The 18,827-nt window shown below is 41.3% G+C and overlaps 1 protein-coding gene across 4 annotated transcripts in view; it reads right to left on the reverse strand.

Moving 5' to 3' along the window:
- Nucleotides 1-18,827, reverse strand: part of LOC149826672 (agamous-like MADS-box protein AGL65) — a 58,286-nt gene that overhangs the window by 19,437 nt on the left and 20,022 nt on the right. For 3 of the 4 annotated variants that reach the window (XM_090018937.1, XM_090018935.1, XM_090018936.1), the window contains 10 exons: nucleotides 17,148-17,207; nucleotides 17,026-17,044; nucleotides 16,849-16,913; nucleotides 16,753-16,768; nucleotides 16,596-16,657; nucleotides 16,302-16,398; nucleotides 10,680-10,727; nucleotides 10,463-10,593; nucleotides 9,539-9,893; nucleotides 9,254-9,330 (listed from right to left, as the gene is read on the reverse strand). In XM_090018937.1, the coding sequence (XP_089875063.1) occupies nucleotides 9,254-9,330; nucleotides 9,539-9,893; nucleotides 10,463-10,593; nucleotides 10,680-10,727; nucleotides 16,302-16,398; nucleotides 16,596-16,657; nucleotides 16,753-16,768; nucleotides 16,849-16,913; nucleotides 17,026-17,044; nucleotides 17,148-17,207 (930 nt within the window). The remainder of the gene's footprint in view (nucleotides 1-9,253; nucleotides 9,331-9,538; nucleotides 9,894-10,462; nucleotides 10,594-10,679; nucleotides 10,728-16,301; nucleotides 16,399-16,595; nucleotides 16,658-16,752; nucleotides 16,769-16,848; nucleotides 16,914-17,025; nucleotides 17,045-17,147; nucleotides 17,208-18,827) is intronic. The other variant, XM_090018938.1, reaches the window with a different exon arrangement.

The following is an 18,827-nucleotide window of genomic DNA, read 5'->3' on the forward strand; positions in this document are numbered from 1 at the left end:
TATCATGTTTGGGCCGAAAATATGGAGGCTCATATAAAAGAGAAGGGCCTATGGGGATATGTACTTGGCACAATTCCGGAACCGGAACCCAAGATTACGGTGGTAAATGGAAGCGAAATCAAGATTTTTGAGGGAGAAGAAAGAACCAAAGCCCTTGAAGAATACTCCAAGAAGCACGATGAATGGGAAATGAAGAATTTCAAGATTCTTTCATGGTTCTTATCCGTGGAAACCAAGATTAATGCCAACATTATTAAGTTCAAAAAGGCATCAGAAGCTTGGCATTATCTTGAAAAAATGTACACATCAAGGGATCTATCTCATAAGTATTATCTTCAAAAGAAGGCTATCTCCCTTTGTAACGCCCCAAAATTTCGACTTGTGATTTCGAAAACCTTATCGAAAAACCTTTCAAAGATTTAAAGTTTAATATTTAAAAACAACAGCGGAAGGCATTTAGAAAGGGACACAAGTTAACAATCCTGGGTACGTTAGCTGAAAAACCATCATTCACATGTACAACATCTTAAAGGAATTTAAGAAATAAGGCAATCGATTAAAATCTGTAGTTTATTACAAAATGGGTCTTTTATTCCAAAGTTCAATAAATCTAAGAAAAACTCCAAAAAGTCCCAGAGCCAAGCCGCCAGCAGAAAGAAAATGAATCTTGATCCACGTTGCACCACGCCATCGGCCGCCAGTGAAGTCCTACTCCTCACCTGCCCATGAAATGGGTCAGTTTCATAACAAACTAGTAGGTGCACGAACAGATAAGTAGAATGAAAATAAAACAGGACATTCATGAGATAAGCAATTATGATATTTAAGCAATTAAAGCAGTTGTAGTCTATTCTAGCAAATGTAATAAGTGCCAAGAGAAGCAGTGTAAGTCTCAGTCATCTATATCTATTCCTGAATATATTCTTTAAGTTCTGATATTAACTGGCCTGTGGGTACGCACAGACGCGAAACGTAGAATCAGCCGAGACCAATCCAGGGGTTTATTATGTCAGGTGTTTTCATTAACCCGGATGGCTGACTGAGTCCGCTCCTAAGGGGACGGTCAGTGACCAAGAGAGTAAATCCCCAAAGGCATTCGTGGCCCATGGATGCATCCAACTTCTGCAGAAGTGCCTGGGAGTTACCACCTAGGATAATTTATGGTAATCCCAATTCCCCTAACTCCGATGACTGGGGAAACCGAGTCTTTTGCCCGTGGGGTGGTTGTTAACAACCTGTCCATCGGAGTCTTTGTACCATCCATCCTCTCCCTTGATGAACCGTGAAGATCGAATGGGTACGACGGGGGTTTCTTAACCGCCGCCCCATCCTACATGCTCTGGTCTATTAGACCCACTCGAGCATCTTGCCTGTGAAGGCGAAAGGTCACCATTTATGTGATCTCAGCATTGTGCCAATTGCACGCATCGAGGTTGCTACAACCTCATTCCCCAACCATTGTAACCCACATGGGACGTACTTGTCCAAAAGTACGGTTGTACCTCCCTAGAGATACAACTACGATGAGAGGGCAACATAAAATGTTCTATGATACTTTTGGTTCATGCATGTATTGCCTTATGAGCAAATGGGCCTGTGGAGGCCGGTATTATCTCATTGATATCAATAAAGGGTTGCTTGATCACTTCGAGGTACTCAATGACCCCCAGTACTATTTGTATCATACCTGTCTTCAGTAATTTGTGGGTTTCTCGATAGATAACCCATCACAAAGTTTTATAAAAATCTGTATTATACTTGGCATGCTCGAATACTAAGAAACAAGAAGTCTCATACAAGATTCATCAGGCAATAACCAATAATGCATCTATAGTAACTTATAACAGTGAGCAAGGCGGAAATACAATAATAAGATCTTTCTAGCAAGGAGTCTACTCGTAGAGCTCACAATAAGCATGTAATTTCAAAACAAATACGGGAGCGGGAACACCATACAGACAATCACCAGTTAAGAAATTCTACGAGTAAGAATGCATGTCAAATAAACTATTCTATCACAGAATCCTTATAATTTATTTCATTCACACGAACCCTTCGTGCGACTTTCCCCTACCTAGGGATGTCTTGCAGCTGCGTGCGTCTACGCGTGTAGATGATACGAGGCTCGGGCCGCGGAGCCAGAGCGAGGGTCCGATGCGAGGTCTGCAACAGTGCTACGTTAATTATCATGCGGAAAGTAAAAGAAACAATCCTGCCTACAGGAAAAAAGAGAGACAATAGGGGTGTGCCCCTACTGGCTGAAATCAGGAAAGCGACAGGGGGCGAACCCCTGCCTGCCGACAACAGTGGGGCGACTGGGACAGAGCCCCTGTCGAAAGCAGCGAGGCGACAGTGAGGCCAGCACGAGACGACAGGGAACCAGCCCCTTGCCAGTAGCATCGATGCGGCAGGGGGGCAGCCCCTGCCGACAACCCAGAAGCGGCAGGGGTTGAGCCCCTGCCGACAGCCAAAAGATGGCAGGGCTAGCCCCTGCCGACAGAGTGAGGGAGAAAGCTCGAGACGGGGGGGGTGACAGGGGAACAAGCCCCTGCGTGCCGAGAATCCAGGGGCAGCAGGGGAGTATCCCCTGCCCTCCCAGAAGCCAAGAGGCGGCAGAGGACGAGCCCCTGCCAGCCTAGCAAAACTAAGGGCGACAGAGGCATTGCCCCTGTCAGCCGAGCAAGACAAAGAGTGACAGGGGCATTGCCCCTGCCAACCGATCAGTACAAAGGGTGACAGGGGCATTGCCCCTGCCAGCCGAAACAGGAAGGCGGCAGGGGCACTACCCCTGCGCGCCAAAACTTTAGAGGCAGCGGGGCTAGCCCCTGCCTGCCGGGAATCATGAAGCGGCAGGGGCACTGCCCCTGCCTACCGATGATCGGGGGGGGGGGGGGGGGGGGGGTGGCAGGGGGACTAACCCCTGCCAGAGAGAGTGAGGGCTTGGGACGGGGGTGACAGGGAGGGCACCCGACCTCCCGTCGGTTCCCTATCACCCACCGAGGAGAGGGAGTGTCGCAGGGGCCATTGGTCCCCTGCCGGCACTCCGGCGCACCCCCAGAGGGAAGAAGGGACGACAGGAGCCTTGCAGGCCACCTGTCGGCCCTTTGGTGAATACCGGAGAGGCAGGAGGGCACGGCAGGGCTGTACGCTGCCTGCCGGCCTCCCGGCGAGGTGACGGCGAGGGGGGGTGAGGAAAAGAAGAGGGAGGAGAAGAGAAGAGGGAGGATGGCATACCTGGGAGCGGTGGCCGGCGTCGGCGACGTGCGCAGCAGGGAGGATACCGGCGTGGAAGGGGGGCGAGGGCTGCGAGAGGGAGGAGAAGAGAAGAGGGAGGCGTGATCCCCCCCTCGCCCTCCATCCTTTCTCTTAAAGCCGCAGGGGGGCACCCGAAAGGGGAAACCCTCGATGGGTTTCCTTATCCAGCCCAGAACGAACGGGGAGAAGGGGGGGGGGGGGAGTGCGGCGCTCGGGACCCTGCGTCGGGTTACGCAAAACCCTAAAATAAAAAGGGGCCCGGGTCGGGTCCGGACCCGACCCGGCCCGGGTCCAAACAGATTTTTTTTTAATTGGGGTTTTACACCCTTACTCAAGGTGAAATGACGATTAGGGAATATTTTGCCGATCTTTCCTCTATTTGGGATGAACTTGCAATGCTTGAACCAAAATGGAGTGGAGAGGCAATTGAGCTCCGTCACAAGCAACTTGAAGAAGATCGGTTCTTCAACTTTTTGAATGGGCTAAGGCCCGAATTTGAGCAGATAAGGTCATCTCTTCTTTCCTCCTTTTCCCCTCCTTCTCTTGAAGATGTTCTCACCAAATTAAGTGGTGAAGAGACTCGTACGAATTTATGTAAACAAGGACCAAATGTTCTTGCGGTTCCTTGTAGTATTGAAGAAAATAGTGAGGTTAATGCCGTATCAAGACCCGGAAACAATGTAAGAACCTATCGTCCCCCTCACTTTAAATTTCAAAATCAAGGTGAAAATGGTGGTCAAAGAGGAAAAAGGGATTATAGCAAAACTATTTGTCAATTTTGTAAAGAACCGGGGCATATCAAACCCGTATGTCCCAAATGGAAGAAGCTCCTAGCCATGGCTACCACTGGTATACCGCAGAAAGAGGAGGCATCTTCAAGTGGGACCCTCTCCATAAATCAAATAGTGGAAGCTCTTCAACCTCTCCTCAAGGGATCTACCTCCGGTGCAGCCGTATCCACTTCTTACTCTCCAGGTAAAATCTCTTGGCTTTTGGACTCCGGTGCATCCTTTCATATGTCCCCAAACATTTTTTCACTCTCCGATTACTCGAAAAATGGTTCCCCATCTTATGTCTCCACAGCGGATGGAACCGCTCTTGAAATTAAAGGAATAGGTAATTTTGAAACTCAAAGAGTTTTTTATTCCAAAAATCAGATTTATACCTAAACTAAACTTAAATCTCCTCTTTGTTTCTCAACTCACGGACCATGGCTGCGATATTAAATTCTCTTGTGATAAATGTTTAATACAGGATCGCCAGTCCGGGAAATTGATTGGGGAAGGCTTTAGAAGAGGAGATTTATACTATATGGAATCTCTTCAAGTTCCAAAAGTTTTGTGTAATGTTGCCCGACATAAAGATATAAATGTGTGGCACAAAAGACTTGGTCATCCTAATATCACCAAGTTATCATATTTACATTTTGCAAAAGACCTATGTAAAAGCTCTTTTTCTTGTAATGACTGTATTCTCGGAAAAATGCGAAGTTTACCTTTTGAGCAAAGAACTATGTTCTCTTCTAAAACTTTCGAAATTCTTCATTCAGATGTTTGGAGATCTGCACCTGTTGTTTCAAAAGGAGGTTTTTCTTATTACGTAATATTTGTGGATGATTTTTCCAGATATTCGTGGATATATTTTCTTAAGTTTAAACATGAAGTATTTTCGTGTTTTAAAAATTTTCATTCAATGATTAAGAATCAATTCAACAGTAACATAAAGATTTTTAGAAGTGACTCTGGAGGAGAATATCTCTCCAATCAATTTAAGGTATATCTTGAGGATCACGGTATTGTTCACCAAAGGTCTTGTCCTAAAACGCCTCAACAGAATGGGTTGGCTGAAAGAAAACATAGGCACATTATCGAGACCACTAGAACTCTCCTTATATCTCACAAAACATTCCTAAATTTTTTTTGGCTGAAGCAGCTCTTGCTTCTGTTTATTTGATAAATCGCTTACCATCCAGGATATTAGGAAAAATATCTCCCTTTGAGGTATTACATAAGCTTGAACCTGATTATAATAGGTTAAGAGTCTTTGGATGTAAGTGTTTCATACTTACGGATAAGAATGACAAGCTCTCTCCCAAGGCTATTCCTTGTGCCTTTCTTGGTTATTCCGAAACTCAAAAAGGCTTTCGTTGTTATGACCTTCGAGATGATAAGCTATATGTCTCTAGAAATGTAACTTTTTTAGAAAATGAGAGTGGTTTTGAAAAAAATGTTTCTCAACAAGAAAATTTTGATTACTCCTTATTCGACTTATTGTCTAGTAATGATGATAGATCTAGTGATGATGATGTATCATTAAACCATGATGAGGAAAATGATGGAGATATTGGTGAACATAACTCTATCAATGAACAAGAAAGTAGAGTTCCAAGTGAGCCAATAACCTACTCTCGTAGAAACCAAGACACCTTTAGAAGTGCTATTGATCAATATAGTGAGCTTTCTACTACTCTTGACCATAGAAGATCTGAAAGGAATAGAAGACCTCCAACTCGTTTTGTCTCTTTTGATTCTTTTTCACCCCGATATAGGGCTTGTCTTAGTGACATTCACTCTTATTTTGAACCAAGAAATTTTGAAGAAGCTAAAAAATGTATAGAATGACAAGAAGCCATGCAAAGTGAATTTGATGCTCTTAAAAGGGCAGAAACTTAGGATTTCCAAACTCTACCTATAGGAAAGAAAACTATAGGTTGTCGATGGGTCTTTAAAGTTAAAACTAAGAGCGACGGTTCTCTAGAAAGGTATAAAGCTCGCTTAGTTGCAAAAGGGTATGGGCAAGAGTATGAAATTGATTACGAAGAAACCTTTGCCCCGGTAGCTCGAATGGTCACGGTTAGGTGTCTTATTACTATTGCATCTATTAAAAATTGGAACATTTTTCAAATGGATGTTAAAAATGCCTTCTTAAATGGTGATCTTAACGAAGAAGTATATATGGATGCCCCACCAGGCATGATAATTCCTAAAGATAAAGTTCTTAGTCTTCGAAAGACTCTCTATGGTTTAAAGCAGGCCCCCAAAGCCTAGTATGATAGGTTTACCAGTATAATGCTGGAAAATGGTTTTTCCTCATGTTACACTGACACTGCTTTGTTTACTAGAAAATCTAATGCAGGGATTGTAATTTTGTTGCTCTACGTTGATGATATGTTAATTACAGGTAATGATGTTCAAGGAGTCAAGGGTATTAAGTCTGTCTTGACTTCAAAATTTGAGATGTCAGACTTAGGTTTTCTGACATGTTTTCTTGGAATTGAGGTTGCCTATTCGCAACGTGGTTATTTTTTATCTCAATCTAAACTTGCCTGCGAGATTATTGACAGGTCAGGTATTTCTGATGACAAAGTATGTGAAACTCCTGAAGTTGTGGGAGCAAAAATGAAGATTGACGACGGGGTTCCTTTAACCGATCCTACTCCTTACAGGCAGTTGGTAGGTTCTTTAATGTATCTTAGCATTACTCGACCCGATTTGTCACATGCTATACACATCGCCAGTCAGTTTCAGCACGCTCCTACAATCGTTCATATGAGTGTTGTGCTTCGCATCATCAGATATTTAAAGGGAAATGTGAATAAAGGAGTATTCCTATCTTCTTCTTCTGAATTGAAATTGCTTGCTTATACTGACTCAGATTGGGGAGGTGACCCTAGTAACCGTCACTCCACCACTGGTTTCTGTGTTTTTTTAGGTGAGTCTTTGATCTCATGGCGATGTAAAAAGCAACAGAAGGTCTCCCTGTCATCCACTGAAGCCGAATATAGAGCCATGACATCTACCACCATGGAAATTGTATGGATTCGACGCCTTTTGGCAAATATGGGAGTGTTTATCAGAGAACCCACAAAGCTGTGCTGTGACAACAAAAGTGTAATTTATATTGCCAAGAACCACACTTTTCATGAGCGAACAAAGCATATAGAGATGGACTGCCATTATGTCAGAGAAGAATACTTGAAGAAGGTCATTGATCTGCCATACGTAACGTCTGAGTATCAGCTTGCTGATTTCTTCACCAAAGCTCTATGTTCGCCCAGATTTCATTTCCTCCTTGGCAAACTTGCGGTTATCACACCGTAAGTTTGAGGGGGGGTGTTAAAATGTATCTCCCAAAATCGTTGATGTAAATATAAATATATATACTTATATACATAGAGATACATATACATATAATATTTATATGTATATGTATCTCTATATATATAAATATATATATTTATATATTTTTTCTTTTTGTTTACCCGATAAGGGTATAATTGTAATTTCCCTTCTTGCGCATATTCCATTTGGAATATGCTGTATTTTTCTTCTTTTTATTTTTCGTATTATTTTTTATTTTCATTATCTTTTATCTTTTCATAAAGGTGCATTGGGGGTTCCCCAATAAAGTCATTGGGGGCCCCCAACAACTCCTTTGGGAGCCCCTTTGCACCTCCTTCCTCTTGTATAAATAGGGGTGTTCCCCCCTTGTTTTCTTTAAGCTTGAGAGTCTCAAGCATTTGCTTCTTTCTATAAAATACATGCCATAGTGCATGTTTATTATTTTTACGCTTTTGCGTACTTTGTTCAAGTGTTGTGAGAGTGCCTTCGTGCACATCCTTTCTAAAGTATTTGTGCTCGTATGCGTATTGTCTTATCATAGACAATTTTACACATATATAGTCTCAAGCAAGCATCCAACTTGGTTTGAAAGCTTTTCGCTTGAATTTCAGAAACATGGCTTCCGCAGATCCTATTTGGATCATTCTCTTTTCATTGATAAAGGTCGAGGATGGATGACTGTTGCTAATCTATGTTGATGATATCATAGTTGCAGGGAACTTTGAAGAACATGTTAACAAAATCAAGAAAGTGTTGAGCTGAAGATTCAAAATGAAAGATCTAGGAGATCTCAAATACTTCCTCGGAGTGGAAGTTGATAGGAAAGAAGATGCATTATTTCTGACTCAACACAAATACACCATTGATTTACTTAATAAGGCTGGGATGAAAGATTATAAGCCAATTTTAACTCCAAGTGTATTGCAACAAAAGCTTGGACGTGATGAAGGGGACATTTATGATGATCCTACACGATACAGGAGTATTGTGGGTATGCTTCAATATCTCACATTTTTTCGTCTTGATGTTGTCTATGTCGTGAATCAAGTTTCTTAATTCATGCATTGTCCACAAACCACTCATGTGGAAGCCATTAAAAGAATACTTAGATATCTTAAGGGTACGCTTGGAGATAGTCTTCGTTATCAAAGAAAGAATAGTGGTGGGGACATCATAACCGTGATGGCCTTTTCAGATGCAGATTGGGCAGGGGATCCAGATGAAAGGAGATAAGTCTTCAAGTATTGTGTTTTTCTTGGCAAAAATATGGTTTCATGGAACAGTAAGAAACAAAAGGCCATAGCCCGATCCAGCATTGAAGCTGAATATCGATCGATGACTGCAACTTCGTCGGAGGTAACCTGGATTATGTATTTGTTAGCTGATTTAAATCAACATACACCATCCTCTATATTGTTTTGTGATAATCAAAGCGCGATTAAGATCTTCCTTAATCCAGTTCAGCATGGAAAGACCAAGTATATTGAAATAGACCAACACTTTGTCAGAAGCAAGATAGAAAGTGCTGAGATGATGACTCAGTTTATTGGAACTCAGGATCAAGTGGTTGACCTATTTACAAAGGGATTAAGCAAGCAAAGATTTTGGTACTTGAAAAGCAAGTTGTCCATGGTCCTCACCATGCACAACTTGAGGGAAGCTATTGAGACGTGATGTTTGAGTATGGATCCAGATTTGAATCCAGATTGACGTCCTCATGTATTTTGTTTAATGTTTCCAGCATTGTCCCTCTTATGTGAGAAGCCTTGTATATTAGCCTCAGGGGTATTATTGTAAAAATGTCAATAATTAAAGGAATCCACAACCCACAATGGGGTTTGCGTGGAGTTTTGTGCTACAGCCCTATTTTCTCCTACCTCTCTTCTTCCTTCTCTCGATTTCGGGTGATGCGTCCCTGATTTACACTATGCAGAAGAATAAATGCTACAAAACCCTGAAAAAAGAAATTAACAATGTAAATAAATACTCATTTTACCACAAAAAATGGATAAGAGCCATTTTGAGACAAATTTATGCATAATGTACATTGATAAGTCACACTCAATTCCATCTAGCACCCATGGTTCATAGAATTTTTTTTCCAATCACTAGAAGAGATCAATCAAAATAAAATAAATTGACATGGCATTATAAACACTGACCTGGAATGAGTTCTCACCAAACAATGGAATTACACAACTGCCAGACGTGGAAGCCCAATTGCTTATGTTGCTATCATAGCTCAGCCCAGTAGGTTCAAACTTAGGAACTTGGTAATCCACTGATGAGCCTTGAATGTTCATTTCCATTTCATCCCTCTTTTCTCCAAGAAAATTGTGATTCTGACTATATGGTTGGTAAGGGTAGAAACCCCCAAGTTGCAAATTCAGGCATGAGTTTCTATTTATCTCATTCAGGGTATCACATGACCTGGAGTGATCCATCTCCATATGCTTTCCAGTTTCCAAGTAGGCAGAGAAACTTGGAAAAGGCATTTCTGAGGAGCACTCGAATTCTCTGTATGGCAAAAAAGTTACAGCTACCTATTTCAGAACAATCAATACAAATTCAGGATAAACTAATTCACAACATAAGCCATTTCTGGAATTGTAAAATTTTCTCTGTAAATGACAGAGAATATCGCCTTATATTCCACAAAACATTAGCAAAGGGAATCCCTAGATAATAGTTAAGAGCACCAATAACTGACAAATGTGTCTGCAAAGAGTTAAATTACAATTCTGCGAACCTGCTCTTAATTCCACACAGCAAAAGAGGCCCATAGTTGAAAATGTTGAGACACTAATCATATAGTCAAACACAAATTTCCAGGAATCCAAGATAGTAGAAAATCAGGGACTGGTTTGTTAAGCATGAGAAATCATTTTGAGTAGCAAAGACAGTTTTACACAAGTCCTGGATGGCATTCTTTTAAGTGTACAGCAGTTGAAAAGATCATTTGTCATAAGTGTTTTATCCTTGCAAATCAGGAATAGGACAAGCACATTTATGATAGCATCAAATGGAAAAGTTTAGCAGAATGAATAAAATGAGCCTACATAAATATATGATCACTAATAACTCACCGAGATCCTAATACCAAGTGTGGGTCCTCGTTCAACAATAATTGTCTTCCATCTTTGTTTGTTAGCCAAGATAAGGAATGACATTGTTGTTCAGTGGTCAATCCCAAAGGCAAATGCATGCCATTCTGGAACTATTAAATCAAGAACTGCATGTCAGTTGAAACCTTCTATTTCTCAAGAATATGAGCATCCAACAGAAAGAAACAGAAAAGGTTACCTGACTAGTGCATTCTAATGGCAACAGTTGTTGCTTTTTCCAATTTTCCTGTCAAGAGGATGATAATATGAGTACTTCCATTCATGAGCAGATCTGTAATGAAGTATGCGGAAGAATCCAAGAATGCCAATGCATTCACTATGTCCAACACGGACAAACGAAACAAGCATAAGAGAGGAAATCCACCAAGGGATATACGAAGGGCCTTATAACAAGGCTACACACATAAAAAGAATATCCCTTTTATTGGAGAGGAGCTCTCTAAAAGCAATACAAGATACAAGGGGGTTCCCCCTATTTATAAGCAAAGGGAGACCAAAAGGGGCTCCCAATAGAGTCGTTGGGAGCCCCCAACGACTCCACCCCTTTGGTATCCCAATAAACATTTTAGAAAACAAAAAATAAAAAACAGAAAAATAAAAGAAATAAAACAAGTACCCCTATTGGGTACTTGTGAAAAGACCATAACACCCCTATCGGGTATTATGGTGAATACATCTATATTTATATATATAGATGTATTATTACATATGTCTTAACACCCCCCCTCAAACTTTACGGGGAGATGACCGAAAGTTTGCCAAGAAGGAACAAGAAGCGAGGAGCACGAAGTGTTTTGGTAAAGAAATCTGCAAGTTGATATTCCGAAGTGACATATGGCAGTGTAACTGTCCCACGAAGATATTCATCACGTAGATAGTGACAGTCAATTTCAATATGTTTAGTCCTCTCATGAAAGGTGTGGTTGCTGGCAATATAGATTTCACTTTTGTTGTCGCAACAAAGCTTCGAAGCACCGGTAATTTCGACTCCCATATCTTGAAGAAGACTTCGAAGCCACACAAGCTCCATTGTAGTAGTTGCCATAGCCCTGTATTCTGCTTCAGTAGAAAACAATGAGATTTTCTGATGTTTCTTGCATCTCCAAGCAATTAGCGAATCTCCTAAGAAAACACAAAAGCCAATAGTTGAGACTCGATCATTTGGGTTTCCTCCCCAGTCAGCATCAATATAAGCGAGTAAATCTAAGGAAGAGAGTGAGGATAGGAATAGCCCTTTAGTCAAAGTATTTTTGATGTATCGAATGATCCGAAGCACAACACTCATATGCACAGATGTAGGGGCATGCTGAAATTGGCTTGCAGAGTGCACAACATGAGCAATATCAGGCCTGGTGATAGTCAGATAGGTGAGGGAGCCAATGAGTTGCCTGTAGGGCATAGGATCATCCAGCAGAACTCCATCCTCCAGTCGTAGTTTAGCATTGATAACCTCGGGAGTCTCCACCTTTTTGTCATCTGAAATCCCAGATTTGGAACATATGTCAGCAACAAGCTTCATCTGTGACAAAATATACCCTCGAGGAGAGTATGCTACTTCTATACCAAGAAAGTACCTGAGAAAACCCAAATCAGACATATCAAAATTATGTTTTAACATATTTTTAACATTAAGAATACCACTTTCATCATTGCCAGTGATGATCATATCATCAACATAAAGCAGAAGGATGATGATACTATTACTTGCACGTTTAACAAAAAGAGCAGTGTCAGTATAACATGAACGAAATCCCAATTGTAACATGATAGCACTAAATTTATCATACCAAGCCTTAGGGGCTTGTTTAAGGCCATATAAAGCTTTTTAATAATCGAAGAGTTTGACCTTGGTTAACACTAATTCCCGGCGGAGGGTCCATATATACTTCTTCATTCAACTGACCATTAAAAAAGACATTTTTAACATCTAATTGAAATATAGGCCATTTCTTAGATGATGCTACAACAATTAGAGTTCTAACGCTTGTCATGTGAGCCACGGGGGCAAAAGTCTCCTCATAATCGATGCCATATTCTTGTGAATATCCCTTAGCAACTAATCTAGCTTTATAACGTTCTAAGGAACCATCACTTTTTGTTTTGACTTTGTAGACCGACCGACATCCTATAGCTTTTTTATTTGGAGGAAGTTGAACTATTTCCCAAGTTTTAGCCTTATTTAAAGCATCTAGTTCAACTTTCATTGCTTCAACCCAATGAGGAATATTTTTTGCTTGATTATAATGGGAAGGTTCATAGTAAGAATGCAAGGCTATTAGATAAGCTCTATAGTTAGGTGAGAGAGTTTCATATAAGACAAACCTATTAGGTGGAATTGATTCTCTAGAAGATCGCCTAAGGGAGGTTTCTTCTAGGGGTTCATTAAGCCGCAAGAATTTTTCTAAAGCACTAATAGGTTGTGCTTCCTCACGCCGAGTGTATACTTGGAGATTGTCACCATTAGTTGGTGATACATCATTATCATGAGAATCATTATTATGAGTATTTTCTAAAAATTTTGGATGACTCAAAGAGTCATGATTTGAATCTTCTAAAAGATCATTGATAAACATATAATCAATTTCATTTGGTTTTTCCAATATTTCAAATCCATTTTCATCTTCTAAAAAGGTCACATCTTTGGAGACAAATAACTTATTGTTTTTATAGTCAAAGCATCTATAGCCCTTTTGATTTTCACCATATCCTAAAAATACGCATTCTATTGCTTTAGGTGACAATTTATCTCTTTTATGTAAAAGAACAAAGCATTTACACCAAAAAATACGAAGACGATTGTAATCGGGTGTCATATTGAAAAGCTTTTCATAAGGAGAGATATTGTTCAATTTTGAAGATGACATTCTATTGATTAAATAGGTGGAGGTTAACACGGCTTCGGCCCAAAAACTTTTAGGAATATTTTTAGAAATAAGTAATGATCTAGTGGTTTCTAAAATATGTCTATGTTTTCTTTCCGCTAGGCCGTTTTGTTGAGGAGTTCTTGGACAAGATTTTTGATGACAAATGCCATGTTGTTTTAAATATGATTGAAACTCATTTGATAAGTATTCTCCACCCGAATTGGATTTAAGAATGGATATGTGACTTTGAAATTGATTTTGAACTTTTGCATGAAATTCTTTTAAGAAGTTAAAAACTTCCGATTTAAGGTTAAGAAAATAAATCCATACATATCTAGTATAATCATCAATAAAGGTAACATAATATGAATAACCACCTTTGGATAGAACCGGAGATAGTCCCTATACATCGGAATGCACCAATTCAAAAGGTCTTGTTGTCACAAAGGTTCTAACAAGAAAAGGAATAGACTTCATTTTTCCAAAAATGCAATCTTTGCAATTGATATCTTTTTCTTTACAAAACTTGTTTCCAAAAGGAAAAAGATACATTTTAGAGTAACTTGGGTGTCCAAGCCTTTTATGCCAAGTTTCAATATTTTTGTCTTGGACATAAGTACAAAATGAGGTATTTGGAAGCATTAAGTTATCCATAAAATAAAGATCTCCCTTCCTATGGCCTTGCCCAATCCGCTTCCTGGACCGAAGATCCTGCACAAAGCACCCTTGGGATGAGAAAGATATTTCACATCCATGGTCGGCAATTTGGGAAACGGAAAAGAGGTTAAGATTTAATTTAGGAACTATTCTAACTTTTGGAACAAGAAAATTTTGAACATTTTTAGAATCGAGAGTTCCAATACCATTTATTTTGAGAAAAGTTCCATCGGCCGTAGAGACACAAGATATTTTTGAATTGGTGTGCACATTGCTTAATGCATTTTCATGAGGAGTCATGTGAAAAGAGGCTCCGAAATCTAAAATCCAAGAGTACGTACCAGGAGGTGATGATGAGGCAATGGCGGCACCGGAGGTGGAAGAAGTAGCCTTTAGAATTTGTTGGAGAGCCAAGGAAATTTGACCAAGAGTATCTTTGAGATCCCCGTTCTTGCCTTCATCTTCTTTGGTGGAGGATTCCTCAACGGAAGCCACCTTTGGCTTGAATGCCCCATTTAGCTTTGGGCAAACAGGTTTAATATGTCCCGGCTCATAACAATGATGACATATAATCATTTTTCTTCCACCACTCCCTTGCTTACCAAAATGAGGTGGCTTGTATGTTTTAACATGATTGCCGGGTTTAGATACGGCAAGAACTTCATCTATGCTTTTACCCATGCTATGCCTAGTCTCTTCTTGAGTAATTTCGGCAATAGCCTCTTCTAAAGGAGGAAACGTAGATCTATGGAGAAGTGAGGATCTAACTTGTTCAAATTCAAGACGAAGCCCAAATAAAAATTGAAACAATCTATCTTGTTCCATTTGTTTTTGTCTTAGTTCCACATCCTCCGTAACCACCCATTTAGGCTCTAAAAGAGCCAATTCATCCCACAAAGGATTTAGAGCACTATAATAGTCTTGTATGCTCATGTCGCCTTGTTTTGTGGTTCTCACTTTTTCTTGCAAAAAATAAGCTCTTGCAAGATCCTTTTGGGTATACATGCCCTTCATAAAAAACCAAGCTTCATTTGCCCGGCGGAATTTTGCAATATTTGCACATACCTTAAGTTCGACATTATTCATAAACCATGCTAGGATTTTTGCATGGTTGCTCTCCCAATCTTCCATTTGGTGATGATAATCTTCAATGGCCTTGAGACGAGCATCACCTTCAAGTGCTTTCTCTTGATCTTCTTCCATCTTTGTGAGCTTAAGTTGGGGTTCCGGAACGGTTCCCATTACATAACCCCAAAGCTTCTTGCCTTTGAGATTATTCTCCATTGCGGATGCCCACATCATGTAATTTTTCCCATTGAGCTTGAATGATAGATCGATCTTGACTTCCATTGCTACAAAATGAAGATGTGAAAAAGAAAGGAAGTAGAGAGAGACACGATTTTACCTTAGAAGATCGTATGGCTCTGATACCATGTAATGAAGTATGCGGAAGAATCCAAGAATGCCAATGCATTCACTATGTCCAACACGGACAAACGAAACAAGCATAAGAGAGGAAATCCACCAAGGGATATACGAAGGGCCTTATAACAAGGCTACACACATAAAAATAATATCCCTTTTATTGGAGAGGAGCTCTCTAAAAGCAATACAAGATACAAGGGGGTTCCCCCTATTTATAAGCAAAGGGAGACCAAAGGGGGCTCCCAATAGAGTCGTTGGGAGCCCCCAACGGTCACAATTGTGACCGTTGGGGGCCCCAATGACTCCATTGTGGGGCCCCTTTGGTATCCCAATAAACATTTTAGAAAATAAAAAAACAAAAATAAAAAACAAAAAAATAAAAGAAATAAAACAAGTGCCCCTATTGGGTACTTGTGAAAAGACCATAATACCCCTATCGGGTATTATGGTGAATACATCTATATTTATATATATATATATATATATAGATGTATTATTACATATGTCTTAACACAGATCTACCCAAAAGAAACCAACACCTTAAAAGAGCATATTTTAAAAAACAAGAGCATACTAAGGCACAAAAAAGGAAACCAGTCAAGAAAATCAATCCTAAGGATCTCATGGCGTCCCACCATCACAACCAAAGGTATTCTACGGATGCCTTTTTAAAAGGAAGACTCAAGTTGTTTGAGATTTATTGAAGCAACTTTGGTGATCCTAACAAGTACAAGGTACTATCGTGGTATTTTAAGAATTGTAAGGGTCAAAAAGACATGCTGCAGTTATGAAGAACTATAAAAGCAGCAAAGGGTCAGCATAAATAGCTAAAAAAAAACAAAAACTGCATGTACCTTGTTGGTCTGGAGCTGACTTAAAGCTTCTTTCAGAGATTCTTGCATTGCCCTAATTCGATCAGGTCTATTGATATTGTCTGGATCAATCCAGTAGCTGTACAAATAGCACAATAAGGTAATCCTCCAATGTCAGTTTATACATATAGACAGATACACACATACAATCAGATGTCTAATATTTCCACATGGAAAGATTGGAAGGTGAATATCTCAAAAACAAGAGATCAGGTGTACATGATTGAGAGAGAGAGAGAGAGAGAGAGAGAATCTGGAAAAAGGAAAATAAGGAACCTTAATCTCTTGTTTAACTCAGATGAACGTGCTTGCAACATCCTTAACTGGTTATTCAACTCCTATTGTAAACATTAAAAAATACATACTATCAAAATAGAAAGGGAAAGGCATGCTATATGGACCAGCACAAAATATACTAGAGTCTGATGCATACCTCAATTGTTTGAGAGCTGCAAAAAAAAAAATCAAATTGTTGATGTTATAGATGTAAAATAAAAAATTAAACTTCACCAAAAGAATTAGTTCATGCCTTGTGCATAAGAAGTCCTGAATATTTACTTCATGGTCCAACTTCTTGAAGGTCTTTTTGAGAGCCTAAGGCATTACACGTATTAAGAAACAATATACTGTTCTTCAATAAAACCTAAAGAAACATGTTCAACTTTGCATTCACAATTCAGGTAAGAGAGAAAAATGAATATCTTACTTCAAGGCTCTCCAGCTTCCTGCTCCAACCAAAGGAAACAAAGCAATTCAAAATGGCGTAATTTAAATCTGAATTCAAGTGGAGAAAAACAAGAAACTTCTTTACGATGAGATGACCCACACCTTTTTGCTCTCTCCTGAGGAGTTAACTGAGCAAATCTTCCAATAACATCTTCAATAGTACTGAAAAGTTAAAAGCATTTGATAGAAGCAGTTAAAAGTAGTTAATATAATTTCAAGGCAAATGTTAACTGAAAGAGAATCAATTTCATTTCCATATTCATTCTTGCTGTTCATTTAATTCAAGAATGCACCACAATCGATGGTAATTGGAAAAACAGTTTTTAAGAACATGACTAAAAAGCCCCAATGGGGGTTGGCGTAGCAGGGTGGGGCCTTGGCTGCTTGATGGGCAGTTAAGGTTCGATACTCATGGGCGTCACCTCTCTGTGCAAGCCAATGCACAGCATAGGCCCCGAGGCCAGGGTGTAATGAAATTGAGCAAATATAAAGAGACGTCACTTATGGACTTGCAAGAACACAATCAATCAAGAAAAATACTTGATTGATCAAACCACACCACCCATACAAGGGTCAAAATATTCTTTGTGTAAAACCCACGAATTTGAAAAAAAAAAAAAACCCGCCTCGGGTCAGATCCGGATCCATACCCGGTAACCCACCCCCGTGCTCTATTTAAGAGCACGCGGGGGAGGGTTTCCCTTTACGCCACACCGTCTCTCTCCCTGATACTCACCCTCTTCCCCCCTCTCACCGGACCTCCCCGCCGAAAAAACCTTGTGCCGACGACCTCCCTCGGCTGCCCTGCTTTTCCCTGATCCACTGCTCTCCTCGCTCTCTCTCCCCGCTTGGACCTCCGTCCCCCGAAAGTCCTCTTCCGCCGTCAACCCTCAGTCGAACCCTCTCCCCCTCGCCCCTCGTCTTCCTTGGTACGCCGGACCCCTGCGTCGGTGTCTCCCTCTGCGACCTCCGTTGCAGGTGCTCTCTCTCTCTCTCTCTCTCTCTCTCTCTCTCTCTCTCTCTCTCTCTCTCTCTCTCTCTCTCTCTCTCTCTCTCTCTCTCTCGGCTCCTGTCGTCGACGATGTCCGATCGTTGGGCAGGAGGCACCCCCCTGCCCACTTTTCCCCTTCTTTTGCTTCCGGCCGGCAGGCAGGGCCGAAGTCCTGCCTCCCCCTCTTCCCTGTGCCCTCTCTCGCTTAGCACCGTTGGAGGGTGCTAGCCCTCCGGCCTCTTCATTTGTCATCGACTGGAGGGCATGGGCCCTCCGGCTTCCCTTCCCCCCTTGTCGACGAGTGATTGGGTTAGGGTTGGGCTCAACTAAGCCCACCCCACCCATCTCATTGTTGGTAGGGTCGGGCTCAGACGAGCCTACCCCACCTATCCCTGGTTGCTCAGGTGGGGCCGAGCTCAACCGAGCCCACCCCACCCCTCTCACTCGGTTGGGTGGGGCCAGGCTCAGTCGAGCCCACCCCACCTCTCCCTCCTTGTTGAGCAGGGGCTGGTCGCGGCCTGGCAGCCGAGACCTCCCCTACCCCTTTGAGGCATGGGTTGCAGGTTGGGGTCTGACTCGGCCCAGTGACCGAGCCCCCCCCACCCCCTGTAGTTCCCTGGATGGGGCCTAACCAAGTCACTTAATCGAGTGAGCTCGGACTCAGCCGGTCCTAGTTCGGCTTACCTTGGACCGACTCTGCGGGCCGACTTGAGGCTAGGATTTGACTCCCCTGTCCCTTCTCTTCTTTCTTTGTTGGTCCGCAGGCCAGAAGGTAGCCCTGCCCTATTTGG

This window comes from Nuphar pumila, chromosome 10 (genome assembly GCF_984573655.1).
Source record: "Nuphar pumila chromosome 10, dmNupPumi1.hap1.1, whole genome shotgun sequence".
In the NCBI taxonomy this organism is placed as follows: domain Eukaryota; kingdom Viridiplantae; phylum Streptophyta; class Magnoliopsida; order Nymphaeales; family Nymphaeaceae; genus Nuphar; species Nuphar pumila.